Here is a 22,387-nt window from a genome sequence, read left to right as displayed (position 1 = left end):
TCTTTATTTTCTTGTTCTCTAAGTCAGGATAGTCTTATAAATAGGAGGCATTGTATTCTTCCCATTCATTCAAGAAATATCAATTATCCTTCTATTTTACTTTCTCTTACTCTATTTTCTTTCAAACGTGCAAAACGCACAAAACCCTAATTTTGACGCCGGATTGATCGACGGGCAAAAGCTCCCGCGACGTTCGACGCAAAATAACGAGTTAAGGAACTTCATCCTTAACAATTGGTGCTTTCATCGTGATCTCTTCCTCCGAATCACTGTCTACATGTCGTACAGCTACACCGGATATCAACTCCGGCAGGCGGATTACCACCCATGGCAGCCCGTCGTATCTCAACCTCTGCTCCATCCGTGCAGAGCGTTAGATCAACAACCACCATATCCATATCCACAGGATGGGAGACTCCACCCACAACACCATCCCTACCAAGCCCGTCAACCCACTTCCTGGGACCCGCCATGGCTGCGCCAGGAAACTGCGTATCGGCAACCATCGTCCTACGAGCCAAATTCGTACTCGCCACCACTGCCCTCTTGTTGGGACCCGCCAACGTTGTGCACGCAGCAGGGATACTCTCAGCCTTATCAACCGCCTCAGCAGCCACGCCACACCGCGCTCAGACAGCCCACTTGCTGGGACCCGCCATGGGTGCGCACGCAGCAGAGTTCTTCGACCTATGATCAACTGTCGTTGTTATATCCGCAACCTCCCGATCAACCGGATTGGCAATGTCTCCCAACAACTAATGATGTCGGCCATATGGAGCCTCTCGACATGCCACGTGATCCAGTGACGGCGGAGTCTGAACCGAGCCTAACAGTGGCTGACTTGGCTTCACAGCTCGAGCATTTGACTGCTATTGTCAGGGAATTAGGGTCTCAGATGGATTCACGTGAACGTTGCCTGGGTGATCCACACGCCGCGATACGACCTCCACCAGACCTTACACCCAGCGTCATGGACACGGAGCCGGTATCGTGTCCCCTACCACAGATGACGACCGCCGCCCCAGCCGATCTCCATCACGATCCATCTAGAAGCTCGCTGCATGTTGTCGTTGCTAGCCCGCCTCCACCAGCCTCGATATCTCTATCGTGCGACTCCAATTTCGGGTATGACTCAATGGAATTAATTGCCGTTAATAATGATGAAGCAGTAGAATCTTGTCCAAATACTACAATTGATCGACTACCTAAATGTGATCAAGTTGGAGTGGAAGGGGTTTTGTTAGACCATGAGGAAACGAATGGATTTCTAAAAGCTTCATCACATGGTATGACTATACAGGAGTTTTGTTTCCAAGCTCAACGTGAAGCACTGGAGTGCATTCCGGTGGGATTGGATTTCTGTGAGACGTTCTGTAGTTATGGCGTTAAGGCAATGGTGATGTATTGTCCACGACGACCGAGAATGCGTGTGATCGTAGGTATTCACGAAGTTGATGAAGGTGCTATCAATGCTTTAGCGGTGCATCATCATATTTGGATTGATATTGGGTTTGTTGAATGCCGAAAGGTGGGCGAGACTTCCCTAGGAATTATTGCTTCGCTTTCTCCTAGTCGAGTAAGTGCAAAGCAACGGTCGTGTACGTTTGATCCAGGAGGGAGTATTTCGCGACACTTTGCTTGTGATTGTAAAAAGATTGAAGCATTTGATGGCTGGGAAACAACAACAATTCAGATGTGTTATCATCCACAGAATTATGTTCTTAAGCTCGGGACTTCTGTGGGTGTCCTTGCACTTCGTCAACTTTGTGCAATTCTTGAGGATTTGCATACATTTGATCCGGGTGGGGATACCTCGCCAAAGCTTCTAGTCGCGACACTCTTTGTTTTGTCGTGGTTTCCACCTTGAGGACAAGGTGGATTTTAACAGAGGGGGAGTTGATACGAGAATATCTCTACGAATATCCCAAATCTCTCTTATTTAGTTTAATATTGATTTAGCATATATTTCCCATATATTATTAGGATCTTTATTTTCTTGTTCTCTAAGTCAGGATAGTCTTATAAATAGGAGGCATTGTATTCTTCCCATTCATTCAAGAAATATCAATTATCCTTCTATTTTACTTTCTCTTACTCTCTTTTCTTTCAAACGTGCAAAACGCACAAAACCCTAATTTTGACGCCGGATTGATCGACGGGCAAAAGCTCCCGCGACGTTCGACGCAAAATAACGAGTTAAGGAACTTCATCCTTAACATATAACTTGTTATTTGATGATTCAAGGTTAAATCGTACCAGAGGTTCAGTTTGAATGCAAGGCACTGATTCTCCCTCTGTTTCGCTGCGGCTGGATTTCGTCATTGTTGTGATCGGAAAATCTCTCTATTCAGGGGTTGTTATTGCTCTATTTGTCCAGTTGAGTCTCCGATCAGGTTTTGAATTTAATTTGTGATGGAATTTTAAAGAACGGATGCACAACTAATAACGGCTTCGAATAATATGTTACAAAGCGTAAAAATATCTCTTCGGCTAATAACGGCATCGAATAACATGTTACAAAGCGTAAAAAAATCTAGAGATAGGAAGTTATGATGTGAGGTTAAGTGGTTTAGTGTAACAATAAATTCAAGTTATTCGTTGAATAATGCGATACTTATTTGTCGAGCCTACTATTGAGTTACGAATATTAAATGCTCAACCGTGGAATTCCAAATTAACCTTAAAATGTAAATTACGTTAGCTTTTGGGAAGTAATTCCTCTATTAATGTCTTATGCAACTTATATATTACATCACACAATGTTTCATACCTTATTTTAAAAATAATATAAGTACATGTTTATGTGATTATGCCTATATGGTTATTTTGTTGATTCTTTTAATACCTTGCAGTATTTCTCTAGCAATTATAGATTAATATACCGCGGTATTTGATTCGCAATTATTTTTCTGATTAAGGTATATTTAAAAGCTAACCTAACGAAGCCAATGGCTACCAAATTGATTCAGTCCCTAAATTATGATTTGGAATGTGATTGTGATTTATGAATACAAATTCAATCCCTAAATTAGTAGTAGTATTTTATATTTTCACTTGAGTCTAGCATATTTCAACGTTGCAAAATAAATGAATGTACCCTCTAAGGCTCTATATGTTAACTAAATGATTTATCTTTTATTTGATAAAACTACATGAAATTTTGATACTCCATGTTATGCACTTACCAATATATTTAATACAATCAAGTACAGACATTTAACTATAGTAACAAAATACATAATAATTATAGAGCAAATCATCCCATTTTTTCATCGCTCTTACACCACCCATTTTAATACCAGTATATTTCATTTTCAATCTATATTTTGTACACGTACTCTACAAACAAATTATTTACAATAAAATAAGATGCATATATATTAAAGTAATCAAAATATTATGCTTGCACGACAAATGAGGCGATTCCGAGCAACCTCAAATATCAATCACAATTCATATAGTAATTTAAATTCTAGTAAAATGAGAAATAAAAAATCATTTTGTCCCTATCGTATAGTTGACTAACTATAATTTTAATTTATTCTCGTTATCTTTTGGAATCTTGAAACACTCTTAACCAAGAAATAAGTTCAACTTTCTTTCATCAGCATCATCACTATCACATATGTTTACATTTTAGTAGTAGTTGATTATTGAACAAAGATCAAATTTTTGGTTGATGGGTAAGCTTTTCCGGTGGCAGTATATATATGTCAACATATGTTTGTATAATTAGGGCGGCTTTTTCTTTGTTTCAATAGCTTTTAAAAAAGTAAACAAGAAGGCCATCTATTTCTAATTGCCTTTATCTTTCTTCTCTCAGCTCTCTGCCCCTTCCTTCCTACATTCATACTACTACCCTTTCTCTATCTACATTAAAAAACTACTGCTATTTAAACACCAAAGCTGTTGTTTATTTCTACTTTTTGGGGTCAAACATCCTATCCAGTTTCTTCTACTGACATGATCTGTGGGTAAATTCTTGCATTGTTAGTCTACCTTTGCTAATTAGCATCTCAGCGTTCCTCTTTTACTCTTTGATTCTCCTTTTTATGTGTGCTTATTCTGAATCAACATCATTTTCTTTCTCATGTCCTTCTAGAATTGGACAATTTTTTTAATGTTTTCAACGCTCTGCAGCGTGAGCTTTATTTGCTGTCTACATTGAACGATTTTGCTCATTTTTTTTTGTATTTTTGGGGACTGATCATCACATTTGAGTTGTATATCAGCAATTGGATGTTAGTTTTTCCTTTACCTTAATGTTTTTTTTTCTTTTGGGCCTTCTCTATTATTTGTATGGTTGAATTGAAAATGGTGTCAGAATTCAGATTAATGTTTGGATTCATGTGCTGTAGGTGTAAAATACACCACAAGATAGAATCACTCTGCTTAGAAAACAAAACACAACAAAACAAAGAAAAGAATTAATGTTGAAAAGCCTAAATATATGTATATGTGTGTGTATGTGTATATCATTTGAATTGCTTGTAAGACTCTTTTCTTTTCTCATGTTGCACAGTTTTACATTTTGCTCTCAAGTTTTAGATTGACTGGTTATTGGTTAATGTGTTCGTGTTTGGTTAACCTGAGGTATAAAAAATAAATATGTAATTCTAAATGCATTCCCTCCTATTGGGAACATGTTTCTACTTTCTAGTGAAGTTCCTTTATATTTACCAAGATACTGTATTACTGCTGAAACGGTGTTCTCTGTGCTGCATCTAGGATTATTCAATCATGACGAGGTTAACCCATGATTATAGCTATGCAACGCAAAAGGATGCAGTCTCTCCAGTTTCTACTGATGTGTTTTTTGCCTCAAGTCGCTTTCCACATTATAAAATTGGTGCCAACAATCAAATCGTAGAGGTGAAAGAAGACGCTGAGATGTCCTCTATGAAAGACATGGTTGCACGGGAAACTGCCCTGTTGCTGGAGCAGCAGAAACGCCTCTCAGTGCGCGACCTTGCTAGCAAATTTGAGAAGGGTTTGGCTGCTGCTGCAAAGCTATCTGATGAGGTCCACTCTCATTTGAACTGGTCTTACTTTGTAATCTATGTTTTGAATTTTCTGATCTTTAAGTGGCTCTCTGTCAAAGGCATATCTTATATCTGTGTTTCATTTTAGTACTTCCAAGTTCAAAACTGTGATGCTGCCTTTAAATGGATGTCAAGTATTGTAAAGTTGATTGCTTTTGGATTCCAGGCAAGGCTCAAAGAGGCAGTCTCACTAGAGAAGCATGTGCTTCTAAAGAAACTCAGGGACACACTTGAAGCACTGAGAGGGCGCGTAGCTGGCTCAAACAAAGATGATGTGGAAGAAGCTATAGCTATGGTTGGTTATTCTCAATCTCTAAATGATTGCTTCTATAGTCCTTTACTATCTTTTATCTACCTTACTTTGATGCAGTTATATCATACGTGTCTTCCTCAATGATCCTTTTCATTGATTGATTTGATGTTTATAGGTTGAAGCTTTAGCAGTTCATTTAACTCAGAGAGAAGGAGAGCTCATTCAAGAGAAGGCAGAAGTGAAAAAGCTTGCAACTTTTTTGAAACAGGTGGAATTGCTGTTTGTTCTGTAATGAACTTGTTTCTTTCCATTACAAAAAGAGAAAAGCTGAAAAGTATCATTTTTAGGCTTCTAACGATGCTAAGAAACTTGTTGATGAAGAGAGAGCTTTTGCACTGGCTGAAATTGAGAATGCTAGAAAAGCAGTCCAGCGAGTAGAAGAGGCTCTTCAGGAACATGAGCGAATGTCACGAGCTTCAGGAAAACAGGTTTCAATAGATATTCTACGTCCTAGATTAAAAAAAACAACAATTATATACGTGGCTTTGTACTCTTGTTATGGTGCTTTAAATCTTCAATTAGTAATTGAGAATTCATTCAACTGAACTTACAACAAGACTTTTCTATTAGATCCAAAATGAACTTACAACAAAACTTTTCTATTAGATCTTTCCTCACAACTAGTTGTCTTCTTTATGTTCTTGAACGTATTCTCCAACTTGTGGTTTATATATGCATGTAATAAGGTGAAGATGGCTTTGTGTATAAGCATAAATTGGGTTTACTGTTATTCATGAACTGTACGAATTTTGTGATAGCCTTTTGCTCACACATGACACGTCTGTAAGCATGCATAGTGGAGTCCCAGTGTTAAGTATTAGATGTTTGTTGAGACTTGAGAAGTAATTTAACATGCTTGCATATCAAAAAATAAGAAAAACTGACCGGTAGAAATTCATATCGTTAGCTTTTACATGATATCATGCTCTATTATAGATCCCAAAGTAGCGTTATTGATTTGTGCTGTCTATTTTTCCATGACCAGGACTTGGATGAATTGATGAAGGAGGTTCAAGAAGCTAGACGAATAAAAATGCTACATCAACCTAGTAGGGTATTACATCTGTTTCATTTATTCTTGCTATCATGGAGTTTCAGTCAATACAAAACTATAGTTAGCTCAGCACCAATCAAGAAGTATAATATAAAAAGAATCATGGTGTTATTCCTATAATCTATAGAATTCAAAAATTATATCATAATCTATAAGACATTTAATATTATAGCAGTCACATGGTTTAAATACTTAGGCATTTAGCTTTTGGAGTAGTTTATTGGGAAGATATACTTTTAGATTATGAAATCAGTACTTTTTTCTTTAACATAGATATTGTGCGTGTATGTCTGTACTCTGTATCTCACTCAAGAGACATGCCTGTTTTTCAGGTCATGGATATGGAACATGAACTTCGAGCATTGAGGATCCAACTTGCTGAAAAGTCAAAGCATTCACTACAGCTACAGAAGGAGGTATTTTAAAAAAATCTTACCTTTTTATCTTAGTACATCCTTTTGTATATGTTCTAGTTCTAGTTGTCAGTTAGGAATGGTTGGTTTTGCCTATTGGTGGGTTTTGTTCATTAGTGCAAAAATTTGATGGCTTAACTCATCAGTTTCGGTAAAATATTACTGCTAGAAGGAAGATTTGAACACTATCCGTAGCAGCTTAATTTGGTAAGTTGCGGCAATCATGAGCCTGTAAAAGAAAAGTAAAGTACGACTCAAGTGCATATAGACTGTAATTTGCTTCTATTTCATTCGTTTTCACGCTTAAGATCCTTGCGAACCAATAAGCTTGCCTTCCGTGACACAAAAGGATAATCACAGTGATAAAACACAGATAAACTGCAAGTACAATATTCAGCACGGGTAATCACCCTCAAATTGCAAAAGACCTCTTACCTTTCAGGATAGAAGGTTTGCTAAGGTGTTCATTATTAGGAAATGGAGCCATACAAGCAATTCCAATTTCAAAAGTAAAACTAAGAGTCTTCAGTTTTGAGCTAAGTGAATATATGAGGTGCAATAAGTTTGCAGTTACCAGTGCGTCTTCTGCATATTAATGAATTATGACATTCTTCTGCCAATACTCTGTTTGTCAGTATTTTATTCTTTAATGCCTAAAATTTCAAAAGTATCCTTCAAATTTCCTTCTTTTTTTTATTGGCAAATGAACATAAATTTTAAAGGCCGGGCCATAGTGGACTCGAACCCGTAACCTTTGTTCCGGGCATCAACCACTCTACCGCTTCTCCAACACGAACACAAATTCTCTTCTTAAATGTTCTTTTGGTTGACTATTTGCAGCTCGCAATAACCAGGAAGGGCGATAAAAAAACACCCCATTTGTATGACATAGATGGCACTGAGGCATTAGGTTCAATTTTGTTTATATATCAATGTTCTGATAGTGCTCCAGAACTTTCTGAATGTGCAATTCAATGGTATCGTTTAATGCCTGAGAATGGCAAGAAGGAGCTTATATCAGGTATGTTCTCTGCTTAACTGTTTGCTGTGGTCCTTGTTTACACCTTAATAAGTCATCTGTATTAGTGAATCAGCCAATAAGTAAATATGTCAGTGTGCTGCTATAAGCAAAATTTACTATCTAAATATCTAGATGTTTACCACGGTGTCTTGCTGTTGCACTTGATTATAACTGGCTTTTTACGATAATAGGAGCTACCAAATCTGTATATGCTCCCGAGCCTTGTGATGTTGGACGAATGCTTCAAGCTGAAATTTCGGCTAATGATCAAACAACTACAGTAGCAACCTCAGGACCTGTCGATCCAGGTTTGTCAGTATTACCTTTTGTGTTCTTAAAATTTGGTGATTTTCGACTATTGGAAATTTACCTTGTTTTCTGATTACAGCAGCAGGATTGGGGAGCTATGTAGAAGCACTTGTGCGAAGGCATGACACTGAGTTCAATGTATGTGATTCCTGCATTTCCATTGCGAAATTTGGTAGTCAACTGCTGTTTGTTTGTTTGATTTCTGAGGTGGCTGTAACCTCTCTTTCAGGAACATTTCTACTATTAAATTTTAATATTTCAGTACTTCAATATACCCGAAAGTTCCAAAAATAATAGTAGTACTCTTCCAATTCATTGCTCCCTGGTAGATCTATATAAAACACACTCAAATTCTGTAGTCTGTGAATAGCATGTCTTATAAAAATATTGGGCTTTCGTATTGTTGATAAGAAGATGGATTGTTCTTTTACTTTAACAGACAACAATCCGCATGCTCTCTCTTTGCCCACATCTGCTTGCGTTTTTCATGAAAAGCCTTGCAGGTAGTCGTCATCCAGATGAATGGGGCAGATCATGACTCGCACGCCATCCATGTACTGCATATCGGTAAGATGAGAATGAAACTTTGCCGAGCCAAGACAACACTCGTAAAGGAATACTATTCCAATTCAATGCAGGTATTCATCTCGCCCTTGTTTGATTCATGTTTCTGGCATTCGTCTCAACTCATAGAAAACCAAATATTTTTTTCTTATATTAAGTTGTCTAACAAAATGTACTGTCAAAATAATCATATCCTTCAAAGACTAAATGAATTAACCAAATGACTAATGCTTCTTAGTTTGAAGTAGCAATCTGTCTAAATCCTCATTGAAGTTTGATGTAAACAATCTCGAAACAATTTTCTTGTTGTGCTTAGCTATGTGGAGCTAGAGGCGGAGGGAATGCTGCAGCCCAGGCCGTATACTGGCAGGCGAAAGCAGGAGATTCCCTCGTATTAGCATTTGAATCGGAGAGAGAAAGAAACGCAGCTATCATGCTTGCAAGAAGATTTGCATTTGACTGTAATGTAAGTTTCACATTCTTGAATTTTCTTCACAAGGAACACATTGTGATGTTCTCGTTTTAACAGATTACGCTAGCTGGGCCGGATGCAGGAGCTTGATCGAGCGAGCAGACAATATTTCAGGGAATGTAACAGTAGAGAGATAGGCCTGCCTTGATGCAATATTTGGTGGTGACTTGTTGTGGAATTGGCTCCTTTTTTTTGGTTTGGTGTCAGTTGCCTTGAGATCTAATTTTCTTGCTATTCTTCTGTTTTCTTGATTTGTAATTGTCTTTTCATTTGGAAGGAAATGGTGATTGTGTGGTCTGAATAATTTATGTAACAACTCTCTGCATTGTAAATAAACAGGTTTTGAGTTTTGTATTGTGGTGAAAATTGAGTTCCCAAAATAGTAATGAGAATTTTATATCAAGTGTTGTTTATTTCTCATCTCAATTGCAGCTGACAAAATCGAAAATGGCACAATGCAGTTAAAAGATTTCACTGGATTATAAAATATTTATGCTATTAAATTTTCCCCAAATTAAATTCCATGAAGAAAAAAACAAAAAACAAAGAAACTTTGCTACAAAACATGTTTTTGCGAATAGAAGAAAAAAATAAATTGTTAAAAAATAGTACTCCATCGTAAATTTTACATTAATAATAATATTCATTTGAGATGTTTATAAACAAAAAGTCATGATCCTGGATACTAAAAAATAACCATAAAAAGAATGTTAGATTTGGCCCTTGATTATTTATTAATTCTTAGATAAGATAAGTAGGACATTAAAGAAGATAAAACTTAATTTAGAAAATAAAAAATACAACAAAATAAAAGTTGATCTTTTCAAAGCTCTATTCCATGGCCATTTTTCATAGCAGCAAAAAAGGTGATTCGCTACCTCATTTTTCACATTATAAAGCAAGTAGGGCATCGATAGTGATTATTTTATGCTATCATTCAAAGATGGGATGTCTCTAATGGTCATATCCATTTTATTCTCATTTAGATTCATCGAATTCATTGATCACCCTCATAAATTTCTATAAATTCGTTTTCATTGACAGTGACACAATTTTTTTTGTTTTTCTAAAGATTTAGATTTCTTTCGTTAGAGGGGCCATTTTAAAAATAAAACTATGCATTATGAAATACTACAAAAAAGTCGTCGTGACTTAGTCCAAAGACGGAAAACTTTGCAAATTTACCTTCATCAATATGATATAATGTTGACTTATGGCTGCGGATAACTTTCATATCAATGAATAATGATAAATTTTCATTTCTTGCTAATTAATTGCTTATATTTGTATTCTGAAAATAAAGGAGTGGAATTTGATGTGGATATATATATATATATATATATATATATATATATTATTTAGCCAATTTATAATATTGTATGTTCCTCAATTGTTTGATTATTTCACGTTGGAATCGGTGCTTAATTGAGTAATCCTTTGTTCTTGTGCAATAATTTAGTTTAAAATCATAAAATTGATACTACAAAACATTGTTCAAGCATGTTAGATTTTTTTTTGTTGTAACTATTTCTCCAAATCGATATTGTGAATGGTTCTTGTATTATATAGATTGCTCGATATCATTAACTTGAGCACATTATTTGTTATACATGTGCATGTACTTTTAGAATTTTAGGTTATCTTTTACTTTGCATATTTACTATTTTTGTTTAGGATTAAATAATTAATTTATCACCCTCCCCTTTACATGTTTAGGATGAAAGAACTTATGTGTAGAACTTAAATAATTAATTTTCGAAAGGTATATATACTTCTCCAAAAGGAAAATGTAACTTCCCCTTTAGCGACAAATGTGTCTATATCATCCTATAATTAAAGAGATTAAGAATATTCAAATTCTTTTGTAGTATAAAGCAAACAAGAAATATATTTGAAGCTTCCTTATTCGTAGCTGACAACCAAAATGGAGAAACTTCAAAGAGTTGTTATATCACATATTTGACAAATCAATTTTGATTTTGGTCAGCAACATCTATATGTATTTTTTTTGAGAGAGAATAAAGATGGTAGGAGTTGAATTATTGATATAACATAAACAATCGTCATCGTTTTGACAATAAAATACAACTGGACTGATAATACATTTTCCCTCCATTCAATACGTTAAATATTTATTTATTTTTAATTATTAGTGCACATTGTCACCCCCCTGCATTTATTTATCTATAATTAATTAACTTTTAATTAAATTTATTTGTTTAAGTTTAATTAAACTTTTAATTAAAATTTGTAAATTTTAATTAAAATTTCTAATTAAGTTTAATTAAAATTGATACCCGTATATCCGAATTTTTGCCATGTACAGAGTTTGATGTACCCTCTACTTTTTTTTACCTAAGACAAATTGTTCGAATTATCATACTAGAAAAAATTGATTTTTTTTTTAAAAAAATATTGGAAAAAGTCATACCACCTCAAATAATTCAGATACATCAATAATTAGGTCAATATTGACGTTCTCTAAAAATAGAAATATCCATTTTACAAAGGGAATTTAAAAAAAAAATACTCTTATGCTATCACCGCCTAAGCAACCAAACTATATATAATAATCAGTATATGCACATGTTATATTTTGGAAATTTACATTTATGAAGAACTGTTCAATATAATCAAAGTCGTATATACATTAAATATTTCATTAATTGGTATATTTGACACTGCTCGAGGGTGAAAAAATTGAGATAGGTCAATTACTAATATTTCTCATGTTTATCTACGAAATAAACTATACATTCTTTAATTATTTTTTCTAAATCTCGTTAAGTTGTTAAAGAGGATAAAAAGAAATCGTAAGTTCTATAATCAGAGACAATTTAACCCTTGATACATAAATAGACTGTGAAGAGATAGCACGAAATATATGGTAAATGAAGAATGATGGTATTAATTTCTACGGATAATGGTTTTATAATAGTAGACTTTGGTTGGATTATTGTATTTCTCATGAATTTTGAAATTTATCTTAAAAATTATAAATTTGAAAATTTGTGTCAATTTCTTATAGCAGGTTATTCTTCAAACCTGACGGAAACATTGGTATTAAAAATCATAAACTTTGGGTGAATTTAAGTATTTCTCACTAACTTTGAAAGGTGGTAAAAGTCCCAAATTTTAAAATTTGTGTTAATTTCTTATGACAGATCATTATTCAAACCCGACAAATCTATGACACATATTTTATCCCATTACAATTAGACACATTATTCATATCAAATTCAAATAATTAGAATGTCAAATTAAACAATATCGTTTAATGTACTCCCTCAGTCCTTGAAATGTTGTTCAATTTTGTCATTTCGGTCCGTCCATGAAATGTTGTCTATTTCGTTTTTTTTGGTAAATGGACACTTTCCACTAACTAATTACATTCACATTTATAAAATTACTATATAAATGTTGGGCCTACATTTCACTCGCTTTTCTTAAAACTCGTGCCGAGACAAAATGAACAACAATTTGCAAACGGAGGGACTATAATTCAGATTAAGGAACATAGATTTTTGTGGTAGCCATATAAGATCAAAATTTATTGAATAATTTATAGTATTTGGATCAGATTGCAGACATAAAAAAACATGTATTTTATACTAGTACTAGGACTTCATAATTGAGGATAGAGTAGATTGGTCAATATTTTGAAAAATGAGAATTCCCGGTCAAACAATGTAAATTGCATTAATAATAGAAAAAAAGTAGTCCAGGTGGGGCCATAGAATGCAGAGACAATGTCACCAATTTTCAAAGAAGATTTTGTTCATCCTTTGACTAAACAACATATGTTTGTGAATAAGGGTGGAGGATGGCCTCACTCTCCTTTCCTCCATCTCTTCATTCCTTCACTATGGGTCTCTGCCTCGGTAAATCCTCTGCTAAACTTGCCCATGCTTCTTCTGGCCAATTCTCAGGTATCACTAATTATACTCAACCAATATTTATATATGCACTTGTTGTTGTTGTTGTGAATTGTGATTGAATGTAATGAATGTTGAATTGATGATGCCAGGCGGCGGCGCGGAGGAGAAGCAATCAGAATCAGGGGCGGTATGCAGCAGCAGCAGCATGTTGTTGGGTGAGAAAAGCAACCTCAAATCCTTCGCCTTCTGTGATCTCAAGAATGCCACTCGCAACTTCCGCTCTGACAGCCTCCTCGGCGAGGGCGGCTTCGGCTACGTCTTCAAAGGTTGGATTGACGACCACACCTTCGCCCCCTGCCGCCCCGGCACCGGCCTCGTCGTTGCCGTCAAGAAACTCAAGCCCGAGAGCGTTCAAGGCCACCGAGAATGGCTTGTAATATGTCTATTCCTAATTACTATTTCCTTTTTCTTTTATTTTATTGTTGTAATATAGTGCTGTTAGTTCGGTCATTTTTTCAGTTTCAGTTCAGATATTTATATATATACGGCTGGGTCAGTCAATACTATGATAGAAATCCATAGGATGAGTGTCTCATTAAACTTTATGGTGGTTTGAGTTCTCTAGGGGTTTTTTTTTAAACTTGCTACAAATTGCAACATTAATAATGAGTGATAATTTTTGCAGGCAGAAGTGAACTATTTGGGGCTGCTGCACCATGAGAATCTGGTGAAGTTGATTGGGTATTGCTCTGAGGCAGAGAAGAAGCTTCTGGTGTATGAATACATGCCAAAAGGGAGCTTAGAGAATCATTTGTTTAGAAGTGAGTGATGAGTTTTTGTTGGTCAAGAATGCACATATATATGGCTAGTTTAATTTACTTAGTAAGTCTTCCATTGACAGAGGGAGTGCAGCTGATGCCGTGGGCTACTCGGATGAGGATCGCGGTGGACGTGGCGAGGGGGCTGGCCTTCCTGCACAGCCTCGACGCCAATGTCATCTACCGAGACCTCAAGGCGTCCAACGTGCTTCTCGACTCGGTGCATCATCTTTTCGTATCTCACTCGACTCTTGTTCGTGTGCATTCGACCTAATACGTACTTCTTATGATCAATGCAGGAGTTCAATGCCAAGCTGTCGGATTTCGGCCTCGCGAGGGAGGGGCCCAAGGGGGACAGGACCCACGTCTCGACCAGGGTTGTGGGCACGAGGGGGTACGCTGCGCCCGAGTACGTGGCCACGGGCCACTTGAACCCCAAGAGCGACGTGTACAGTTTTGGGGTGGTGCTGCTGGAGCTTCTGTCTGGGAAACGGGCGGCAGGGGACGAGAACGCCGGGGGTGCGGAGGAGACGTTGGTGGACTGGACGAAGCCGTTCCTCACGGACGCTAGGAAGGTGTTGAGGATCATGGACTCGAGGCTGGGAGGGCAGTACTCTAAAAAGGGGGCGCAGGCGGCTGCAGCCGTGGCCTTGCGTTGCACTGACACGGATCCCAGGAGCCGGCCGGTCATGACGGAGGTCTTGGCCGCCCTCCTCGAAATCCACAAGTCCACCGCTGCTCCAAGAGCCTCAGCTCGAGCTATAAATCACCAGCTCAGTCCTCATGGGAGATTGAGGTAGCTGTTTTATAAATATACACACACACTAGATGTATTTTTTATTGGTGTATTTGGAAATATGTTGGGAGATACTGTGAATACAATGGAGAAACCTGTCACTTTTATATTCCACGTAGTTTCTGATAGTTATGAGTTGTGCACTAAAAGATGTCTCTTTTTTGGAACTTCCATTTTATAATATACAGTTGAGATTGGATTTTCCTAATCAAAAGCCACATCTCATCTCATAAGTCTCATAACAGCATCAAAACTACTTCCATTCAAATATCTAGCCGTGCAAAAAATGTCCGGTGAGAAACCAAGAATGAACAATAACAACAACAACAACAACACACTTATAAGAGACTAATGCTGCGGCTTTCTGTCGGAGAAACACTGCTACTTTTTGTGTGGGGCGTCGTCTTCGGATTTCCATACCACATCTTCAAGGCAGGTGGAGAGGTTCTTATAGAACTGCATGTATAAATACGACCGAAATGAGAACATAGAGCATGGATATAGTATCTCTTAATTACGTTCCATATAGGCACTGGCTCTACTTCATTTACGTGTAAAATGCGCACGTATATATAAAGAAGATGACAATGCATGCAAGTATGTAGAGCAATGATGGGCACTAAATATTGCCACAATTCAGGATCCGATTTCACGAGCTTCTATTTTAATTTCGACAAACAAGATTTTCCACCCAGTATTGATATGCTTGTGCCAAGTTAAGAGAATAAGTCGAGATGATGTAGTTTCTGCACTACAATTACCACACACTAATTTATACTCCGTCCGTCCCACGGTAAGAGAGAGATAGAGTGTTGATTTTTAGCCAATAAAGGAAATGCATCAAGTTAGTTGGGTCGACCCAAAAAGGAATACGCCTCACTTACCGTGGGACGGAGGGAAGGGAGTATCAAATAAGTAAATAACGCCCTATTTTTAAATTTCTCTACTTAGATCCATGAGACCCTAGATGGGAGAATTCTATAAAGATTGCATATGCAGCAATGGCATCATTTAGTTTAGTTAAAAACCCCAACAATGAAAAGACGATGGATGGGGGGTGACTCATGTTAGGAATTAGGATGTTACTGACAGCAAAAACCGATACATTCATGTAATCTATTGCACTATATAATAAGTAAATTTATCAAAAGATTTTTAGACAAAGACTTCCAAAGAAGTAGGATACCTTGTGGAATTCCAAAGTATCTCCTTTTGCTTTTCTAACCTCAACCATATGCAAAGAAGGGGTCACTTGAAAAACCTGATTAAAGCACCCAATAAAAATTAACTATACCTTGTATTTACAAAAAAACTGTCAAATACTTGGTTCAAGAGTCACAATTTTCATCAGATACTATGTATACCTCCGTGGCGATATTGAGATTGCCTTTTCTTCCAGCTTTTGAATTTTCAAGCCTCATCTGAGACAGGAAAAGAGAAGTACTATTACCATGATGACCAACACGTGAGATCATATTGTGTAGAACAAATCTAACTTTAGTACATTATGGGTCCGGACATACAGCAGAAGTAATTGGATTTAGGAGTCAATATACCTTGTAATTCTTCTTCTGGACATCAAAACCAAGAGGTTTTGCAGCTTCTTCAATTTTACTAATTATATCCTTTGCCGAGGATTTAGATGTGAACCTCGTTTCTCTCTTGAATCCCTACAATCAGAGTGCCAGGGAAAGCAAAAGTGCATGAGGTAAGAAAATAGTTCCACCATGTAATAAGAGATTGAACACCCACAATAACTTTTACCACTACTTTCCTAAACAATAATGAGGTCATGAAATAACTAAATACGGTTAAACAGTGATAATTATATACAGCGTTGAAATAACTAAATACGGTTAAACAGTTATTTTTGTAACAAATACAACTAGCTCTCAGCGAAGATCTGTACACATTTCATATGTACTTAAATATCATCGACTATAGGATTTCTGAAGTTATAGCACCTAATTACATCTAATTCTCCACCTAGGCCTTCTTAGACCTCTGCTATTTGATAAATTGGCTAGTAAGTTTCCACTGTAATTCTTTTGTCTACTTCTGTAATCAATAACTGTAATTCTTGGCAAACGAAAAAGATAAAGGGGCTCATACCTGTTCATCAAATAGATTCCCAAGATCCAGACCTTTTGACATTGAAATTAACTTCAAAGCATTCATGGCAGCTGGCTTCACCTCCCTTTTCTCAGTTACATGATATTCCTGTATGCGAAAAATATATGAGACATTTCCACAACTATATATTTTGGCCTATGGGTTTGAAGAAACTAACAATTCCATGTGCTTGCAAGAAATACCTCAGAATCCTTAAATACAGCTTCCACATCATCCAAATTTGCGTCTTCCTTTTCATCAAAAGATGGTGACTTGTAATCCTTTTTAAACCATTCATCCTCCAAAATATCGGGAATCGTAATACGCTGCATGAATGTAAAAGTTATAGAGCTTACATTTCTATACATAAAAAAGTCCACAATTTATTTCAAATTAAACAGATAAAATGCAGGATTTCCTTGAGAAAAATGTCACAGCACAATGGGTGGTACAAATTAAGAAAACAATAACAACAATTCTAAGAATTAGTATTCCATCAATTGATAATAGTCTTACTTTCTCCGGATTTGGCTCCAGGATCCGAGTTATCAATTTCATGGCACCAAAGGAAATCCAAGGGGGACAGGTGAATTCAGCTGAACATATCTGGTAGTAATACGATAGAAGTTGAGAACACCATTAAGAGATTTAATATAAATAAGATATCTGAGTAACACTGCACTGGGGAATTCTCAAGTGCTCACTTTTTTATATAGGTTGATAAGATTAGAATCATCAAAAGGCAAGTAACCTGCGAGCAACACAAACAGTATGACTCCACACGACCACAAGTCTGCAGTTGCTCCATTGTAACCTCGATCATTAAGGACCTAAGAAGATCATAATCTCGTCAATCAAATCCTAGAAGAAGAATAAGAAAACGAAGAAGTACATATTCAGTAACCAACCTCAGGAGCAACATAGTTTGGTGTCCCACAAGTAGTATGCAGCAAACCATCATCCTGCCAAAGTAATCTTTACAGTTTTTATTTTATCCCACTGATTCTGTTTGAACTTAAATATGTAAACTGCCAGGTAGCCCATGAACAGAGTTTTAGGAATATTACTTATTTAAGAGTTCGCATACATGTATATACCTTTTATTGTGACTTATGTAAACTGTGAAAACTCTTGCACAATATATATAAAGTAACTGAAAAAAACAACCAATAAAGTAACTGCACTGAACTCTACGTTCAGCAAATATCACGAATTACTTACAGGTCCAGCTCAGTTATTCTATAGGTTCGGTGCAGGAGTTCTCACAATAAGAAGTTTTGTTTTGAACCACTCCATATAACTACGCATATAGTTCGAGAAATTTCATTTACAAATTTATAAATAGATTCAGTGAAACAAGTGAACAAAATAAAGCATGACATTTTGACAGGTGCAAGTTTCTTAAACTAGACCGAGATATACCCTGACTTGTTGAGACAAAGCACTTAATCCAAAATCAGAAACTTTAAGGTTCCCTGCAGCATCCAGCAGTAGGTTTTCTGGCTGCAGCAGTTGCAATGCAAGATAAGCATAATAAAGTAACATCAATAGAAAAGTTTAAAGCAAGTCAAATACCTTGAGATCTCTGTGAAAGACCCCCCTACTATGGCAATAATCAACAGCATTAACAAGCTGCTGAAAATACCTTCTGGCTTCTTCTTCTCGCATCCTTCCATGATTTACCTTCACAGGCACATATCTCAAATTCAAACCACACAATCGACAAACAGTAACTGCCAGTACACTTTCCAACTAAAAGATGAGATTTATGTCATGAGATGTTTGCAAGAAATGACATAATCGAAGTTCTAGGAGCTGAAGGTTTGATCTCCACTTGGTGCATGTGAATAATGTTCAAGCTTTACCCTGTATTGTTTGATATGGGCTTGCTTTATTGAAGTACTATATTGATTACATTGTCAATTTCTTAAATATATATGATCATAATTTTTATTGCACATGCATAAAAAACACAACATTAGCCACATTAAATGTTAGGAAACAATATGCTAAAGTCCCAAAATCATGAAGTACAATCATTCTCGCGCTTTAATAACATAATATCACTGTGTGGAGGAAGTTCACATCTTACAATTTTGTCAAAGAGCTCTCCGCCAGTGACAAACTCCAAAACAATAAATATCTTGGTCTTGCTGGCCATCACCTGAAGAAGAAATGATTGTAAAATATGAGAATTTTCAGTAATTCAAAGCTAGTCGAATCAAGAAACTGAGGTGATGTAAGCATAGCTACAACTAAATCGACAGGTTTCCAGCAAATACTAGATTTTGGCAGAATAAGATTAAACATCTTTTCCGATTGAACAAATGACTGACATGTGTCGATATACATGGATAGAAATACAATTTTTCTCAAACACAGAACAGAATCTCCCAGAAAACTTCTGCAGCTAAACAAGCATAATACAGAAACCAAATTTTGGAGAAGAGAGAGACCTCATATATGCTAACCACATTGGGATGTTTGATCAATTTCATCGTTGCTATCTCACGCTTAATCTGCCAATATTTTTAGGAGATATGTTAGAGCAATCAACCACATGGATAAGGAAATTTCACCGCAAGGAATTACAGTAAGAGACACATGACTACAAGGTGAATCAGATGTACTAGGTAGAAGAACATGAATTATAATGGTATAAAATAAGAAATAACCTGTTCAGCCATTTTGTGCTTTAGGACGGCATCCTTGTCAAGAATCTTGAGAGCCACAGCATCTCCAGTCTCGGAATTTCTGGCAAATTTAACTTTGGCAAATGTTCCCTCACCAATTGTTCTTCCGACCTCATACTTCCCAATTCTACGCTTAATTTTGGGTTGACTCATTTGCAACCGAGTGTCTGGTGGGTTGATATTGCGAGCAGTCCTAGTCAATCTCCTGCATAAAAGCAGTACTGCAATCTTCAGGGATCCCAAATACTAAAAGAACTACACCTTTCAACCTTTCAAAAAAATGCTTAAAATATCCAAAGCCTTCATTTTTCTTAAATTTAGGCTACAGAAACTAAACTTTGTCTTATTTGGAGACCATAATTTTTATGATAGCTGGATGACACACTCACATGAAAAAGACATACACCTACAGTTAGGAATTGAAAAGATCTATCACTGATATTATCTTTGAAACATCCAACATCATAAGATGAGACCACGCTTCATTACAACCAAACATTAAGAATTAATAGGGTAACAGCAGCTCCAAATCAAAATGAGAATGTACAAGAAGATACAATTCCTTGGATCAGGGTTGGGGGAGGGAGGTTGAGTGGTTCTCTCTTACCCCATAATTAGCAGCAGCAAAAACAGATCAAATTCAAATTCAACAAATTCTGGTAATAGACTTGGGAGGAATGTCTGAGTTAGCATATTGTTGAAACAATGATTGCTAATTATAGCATCAGATTAAGGATAATTATTTAATTTAATTATTATCGGCTGAACTTGACAGCGTGGTCAAGAAGAGTAAAATAAGCAGCACCTGGATATACTAATCACGACCGCAATCATCCATAATTAAAAAAATTAAGAATAATGCCAATCATGAGAGAGAGAGAGAGTTAGATCACAAGCACAAAACCAGCATCTACTGTAAAATATCTTAATCTGAATTTAACGGTCACCTAAAAATCAAAATTAGGGGAAAAGCAGTGGACTTCACCAACCAAATCCCAAGAATAATGAAAAAAATCTCCGGCCTACTTCGAGAAAAACTCAATCACGACTCGCAAAATCAACCAAATCGATAAATAGTTGAAAGAGGATAGCTACTAAAATTGGATGACGTAAAATAAAGTAGGTATATGAGATTGAAACGAAGATATACTTGAAATTGAAATCGGGGTGATGATCAGGTGAATGAATCGAACACCACAAACGTTATGAAATGGACAAAAGTGGAAGTGAAGGTAATTAAGAGAGTGGGGATTCACCACCCGCTGCTTCAATTGGAGTAACACAGCTTTTAACCGTTGCGAAGGCAACAATACATGGGAAACTTCGGAGAAATGATGGAGTTTTTAACATGAAAGGGACGAAATATGCATGACTGTGTTCTTAAATTTAAATAAAATTAGTAGTATATTTTTTAAAACATGTGTCTGTCGAATTGACACGTCTCCAAAAAATTGTGTCTGGTCGGTCCATTTTCTAAACTTACAAGATGTAGTCTCTTATTTTGTTTTTAATCGACAATTAAAATAGCATAGTAGATTAGTTAAAGCATTAGCAATGGCGCCCGTCCCCGCGGAATTTCGACCGCGTGCCGGAAGTCCGCGCGGGATGTCCGCCATTGTGCAAGGTGTTGGGGAAAACTGGAATTACAAGAGATAAACAATACCGGGCGTAATACAACCCAAGAAGAAAGAACTAAAAACTGAAAATTACAATGAAATCGAAACTGTAAACTGGAAATAAAACTTAGCCGAGTCGAGGAGACCTCTTTCCGCAAGACGAGATACGCCCCGGTAGTGCTCTCGGTTTGGCGTGTCGTCCCCAAAGATAAAACGGCCACGTCTCTGGTGAAGCAGCACCGCAATCAACAGAGCTCCAGTGAACTGGAAGAGGAGAGGGCATAGCTTCGGGAAGAAAGACTATGCAGAGAGTATGATGCTTGTGTTCTAATTGTTCTCTTCTACTAATGCAAGGAATGACTAGCCTATTTATAGGCTTGGTCCACTGCGGGGGTCAACTCAACCTTGATGGCTGTCATCATGGCGGGCCTGTAACCGCCGGCCGTTATGAGTTTGAAAGCCGGAGTGGTCGACGTTGAATCTAGACGCTCACATGTGGACTTCGTGAATCGACTTGATCAAGCCATCGCTCAAGGCGCAACAGGTCGAATTGATCAGGTTGCTGATCAAGACGCAACATGTTCAGTTGATCAGGCTGCTGCCCAAAACTGAGGTGGTCCAAAACGTTAAGTCTGGATCCAGGGACAAGCCCAAGAACCAAGCCCAAAGACCACCCAAAGACCAATTGCCAAGATCAAGTCCAAGTCCAAGACCAAGGCCAAGGGCACGGGTACGGGCGCGGGTGCGGCTCGGCTCGGCGCGCGTGTGGGCTCTTTCACCCATCTTAGTCCACGATAATTACTAAGTGTAATTAGTCACTTAATAAATACACATTTAAAGATGTGTCTCATCTCCTATGTGGGATAATTAACACTAGTTAATTACTCCCTTCACTTTCAACTCATAGCTTTATCAAAAGCTACAATGTGACCAACTTTTATCCACTATTTCTCACTCACTGGGAATCGGATTTGAGAAAGTGAATATACTACGGTCATTTACGCGGAACGTAGATCGATGCTAAATCATTTAATTTTCCAAAATTAAATGTTTCGTCACATTTATTATTGGTCAAACTTCATTGACCGGACATCTTAAAATCAAGATTCCAACACAAGGGAGGCACGGATACGGACATCCGCTGCGGACACCGGAGTTCCGCGGCGTTCCGCGGATATCCGTCGCGACGTCCTCGCTGACGTCCCGATTATTGCATTAATTTATTTTTTTAATAATTCTATAAATACGTATCGTTGAACTTCATTTCATTCACACCACTTGTATTA

At 36.9% G+C, this 22,387-nt stretch overlaps 3 protein-coding genes across 10 annotated transcripts; 2 read left to right on the top strand and 1 right to left on the bottom strand.

The window, feature by feature from the left end:
• The first annotated feature begins 3,583 nt into the window (after positions 1–3,583).
• LOC121749722 (stomatal closure-related actin-binding protein 1-like) lies at positions 3,584–9,554 on the top strand. 5 transcript variants are annotated; one of them, XM_042144328.1, is made up of 13 exons: positions 3,584–3,683; positions 4,729–5,022; positions 5,209–5,337; positions 5,471–5,563; positions 5,643–5,783; positions 6,341–6,409; positions 6,742–6,825; positions 7,663–7,843; positions 8,035–8,151; positions 8,232–8,290; positions 8,656–8,790; positions 9,033–9,182; positions 9,246–9,554. In XM_042144328.1, exons 2-13 carry the CDS (start codon positions 4,741–4,743, stop codon positions 9,276–9,278), a joined length of 1,473 nt encoding a protein of 490 aa, XP_042000262.1. In that variant the 5' UTR covers positions 3,584–3,683; positions 4,729–4,740; the 3' UTR covers positions 9,279–9,554. The 5 variants fall into 5 exon arrangements, with proteins under 5 accessions (XP_042000262.1, XP_042000263.1, XP_042000260.1 ...); XM_042144329.1 differs by lacking the exon at positions 3,584–3,683 and adding an exon at positions 3,756–3,974 and having other exon boundaries at positions 8,235–8,290; XM_042144326.1 differs by lacking the exon at positions 3,584–3,683 and adding an exon at positions 3,757–3,970.
• Positions 9,555–12,990: 3,436 nt separating this feature from the next.
• LOC121747537 (probable serine/threonine-protein kinase PBL3) lies at positions 12,991–14,808 on the top strand. Its single transcript, XM_042141589.1, has 5 exons — positions 12,991–13,117; positions 13,216–13,499; positions 13,752–13,887; positions 13,968–14,104; positions 14,184–14,808. Exons 1-5 carry the CDS (start codon positions 13,012–13,014, stop codon positions 14,682–14,684), a joined length of 1,164 nt encoding a protein of 387 aa, XP_041997523.1. The 5' UTR covers positions 12,991–13,011; the 3' UTR covers positions 14,685–14,808.
• A 111-nt stretch (positions 14,809–14,919) lies between these two features.
• Positions 14,920–20,837, bottom strand: LOC121747536 (CBL-interacting protein kinase 32-like). Of its 4 annotated transcripts, none has more exons than XM_042141587.1 (15): positions 20,636–20,837; positions 19,468–19,690; positions 19,249–19,311; positions 18,885–18,956; positions 18,368–18,475; positions 18,215–18,295; positions 17,701–17,754; positions 17,497–17,622; positions 17,309–17,398; positions 16,996–17,118; positions 16,793–16,900; positions 16,237–16,350; positions 16,045–16,101; positions 15,867–15,941; positions 14,920–15,136 (listed from the first exon to the last, which is right to left on the bottom strand). In XM_042141587.1, the coding sequence occupies exons 2-15, from the start codon at positions 19,636–19,638 to the stop codon at positions 15,062–15,064; spliced, it is 1,317 nt and encodes a 438-aa protein (XP_041997521.1). In that variant the 5' UTR covers positions 19,639–19,690; positions 20,636–20,837; the 3' UTR covers positions 14,920–15,061. The 4 variants fall into 4 exon arrangements, with proteins under 4 accessions (XP_041997521.1, XP_041997522.1, XP_041997519.1 ...); XM_042141588.1 differs by lacking the exon at positions 20,636–20,837 and adding an exon at positions 20,433–20,588; XM_042141585.1 differs by lacking the exon at positions 20,636–20,837 and adding an exon at positions 20,093–20,327.
• Between the last annotated feature and the right edge of the window lie 1,550 nt (positions 20,838–22,387).

The sequence above is a fragment of the Salvia splendens genome, chromosome 9, assembly GCF_004379255.2.
Source record: "Salvia splendens isolate huo1 chromosome 9, SspV2, whole genome shotgun sequence".
In the NCBI taxonomy this organism is placed as follows: domain Eukaryota; kingdom Viridiplantae; phylum Streptophyta; class Magnoliopsida; order Lamiales; family Lamiaceae; genus Salvia; species Salvia splendens.
Note: the sequence above shows the minus strand (reverse complement) of the source record. Positions and strands in the feature narration are given on the sequence as shown.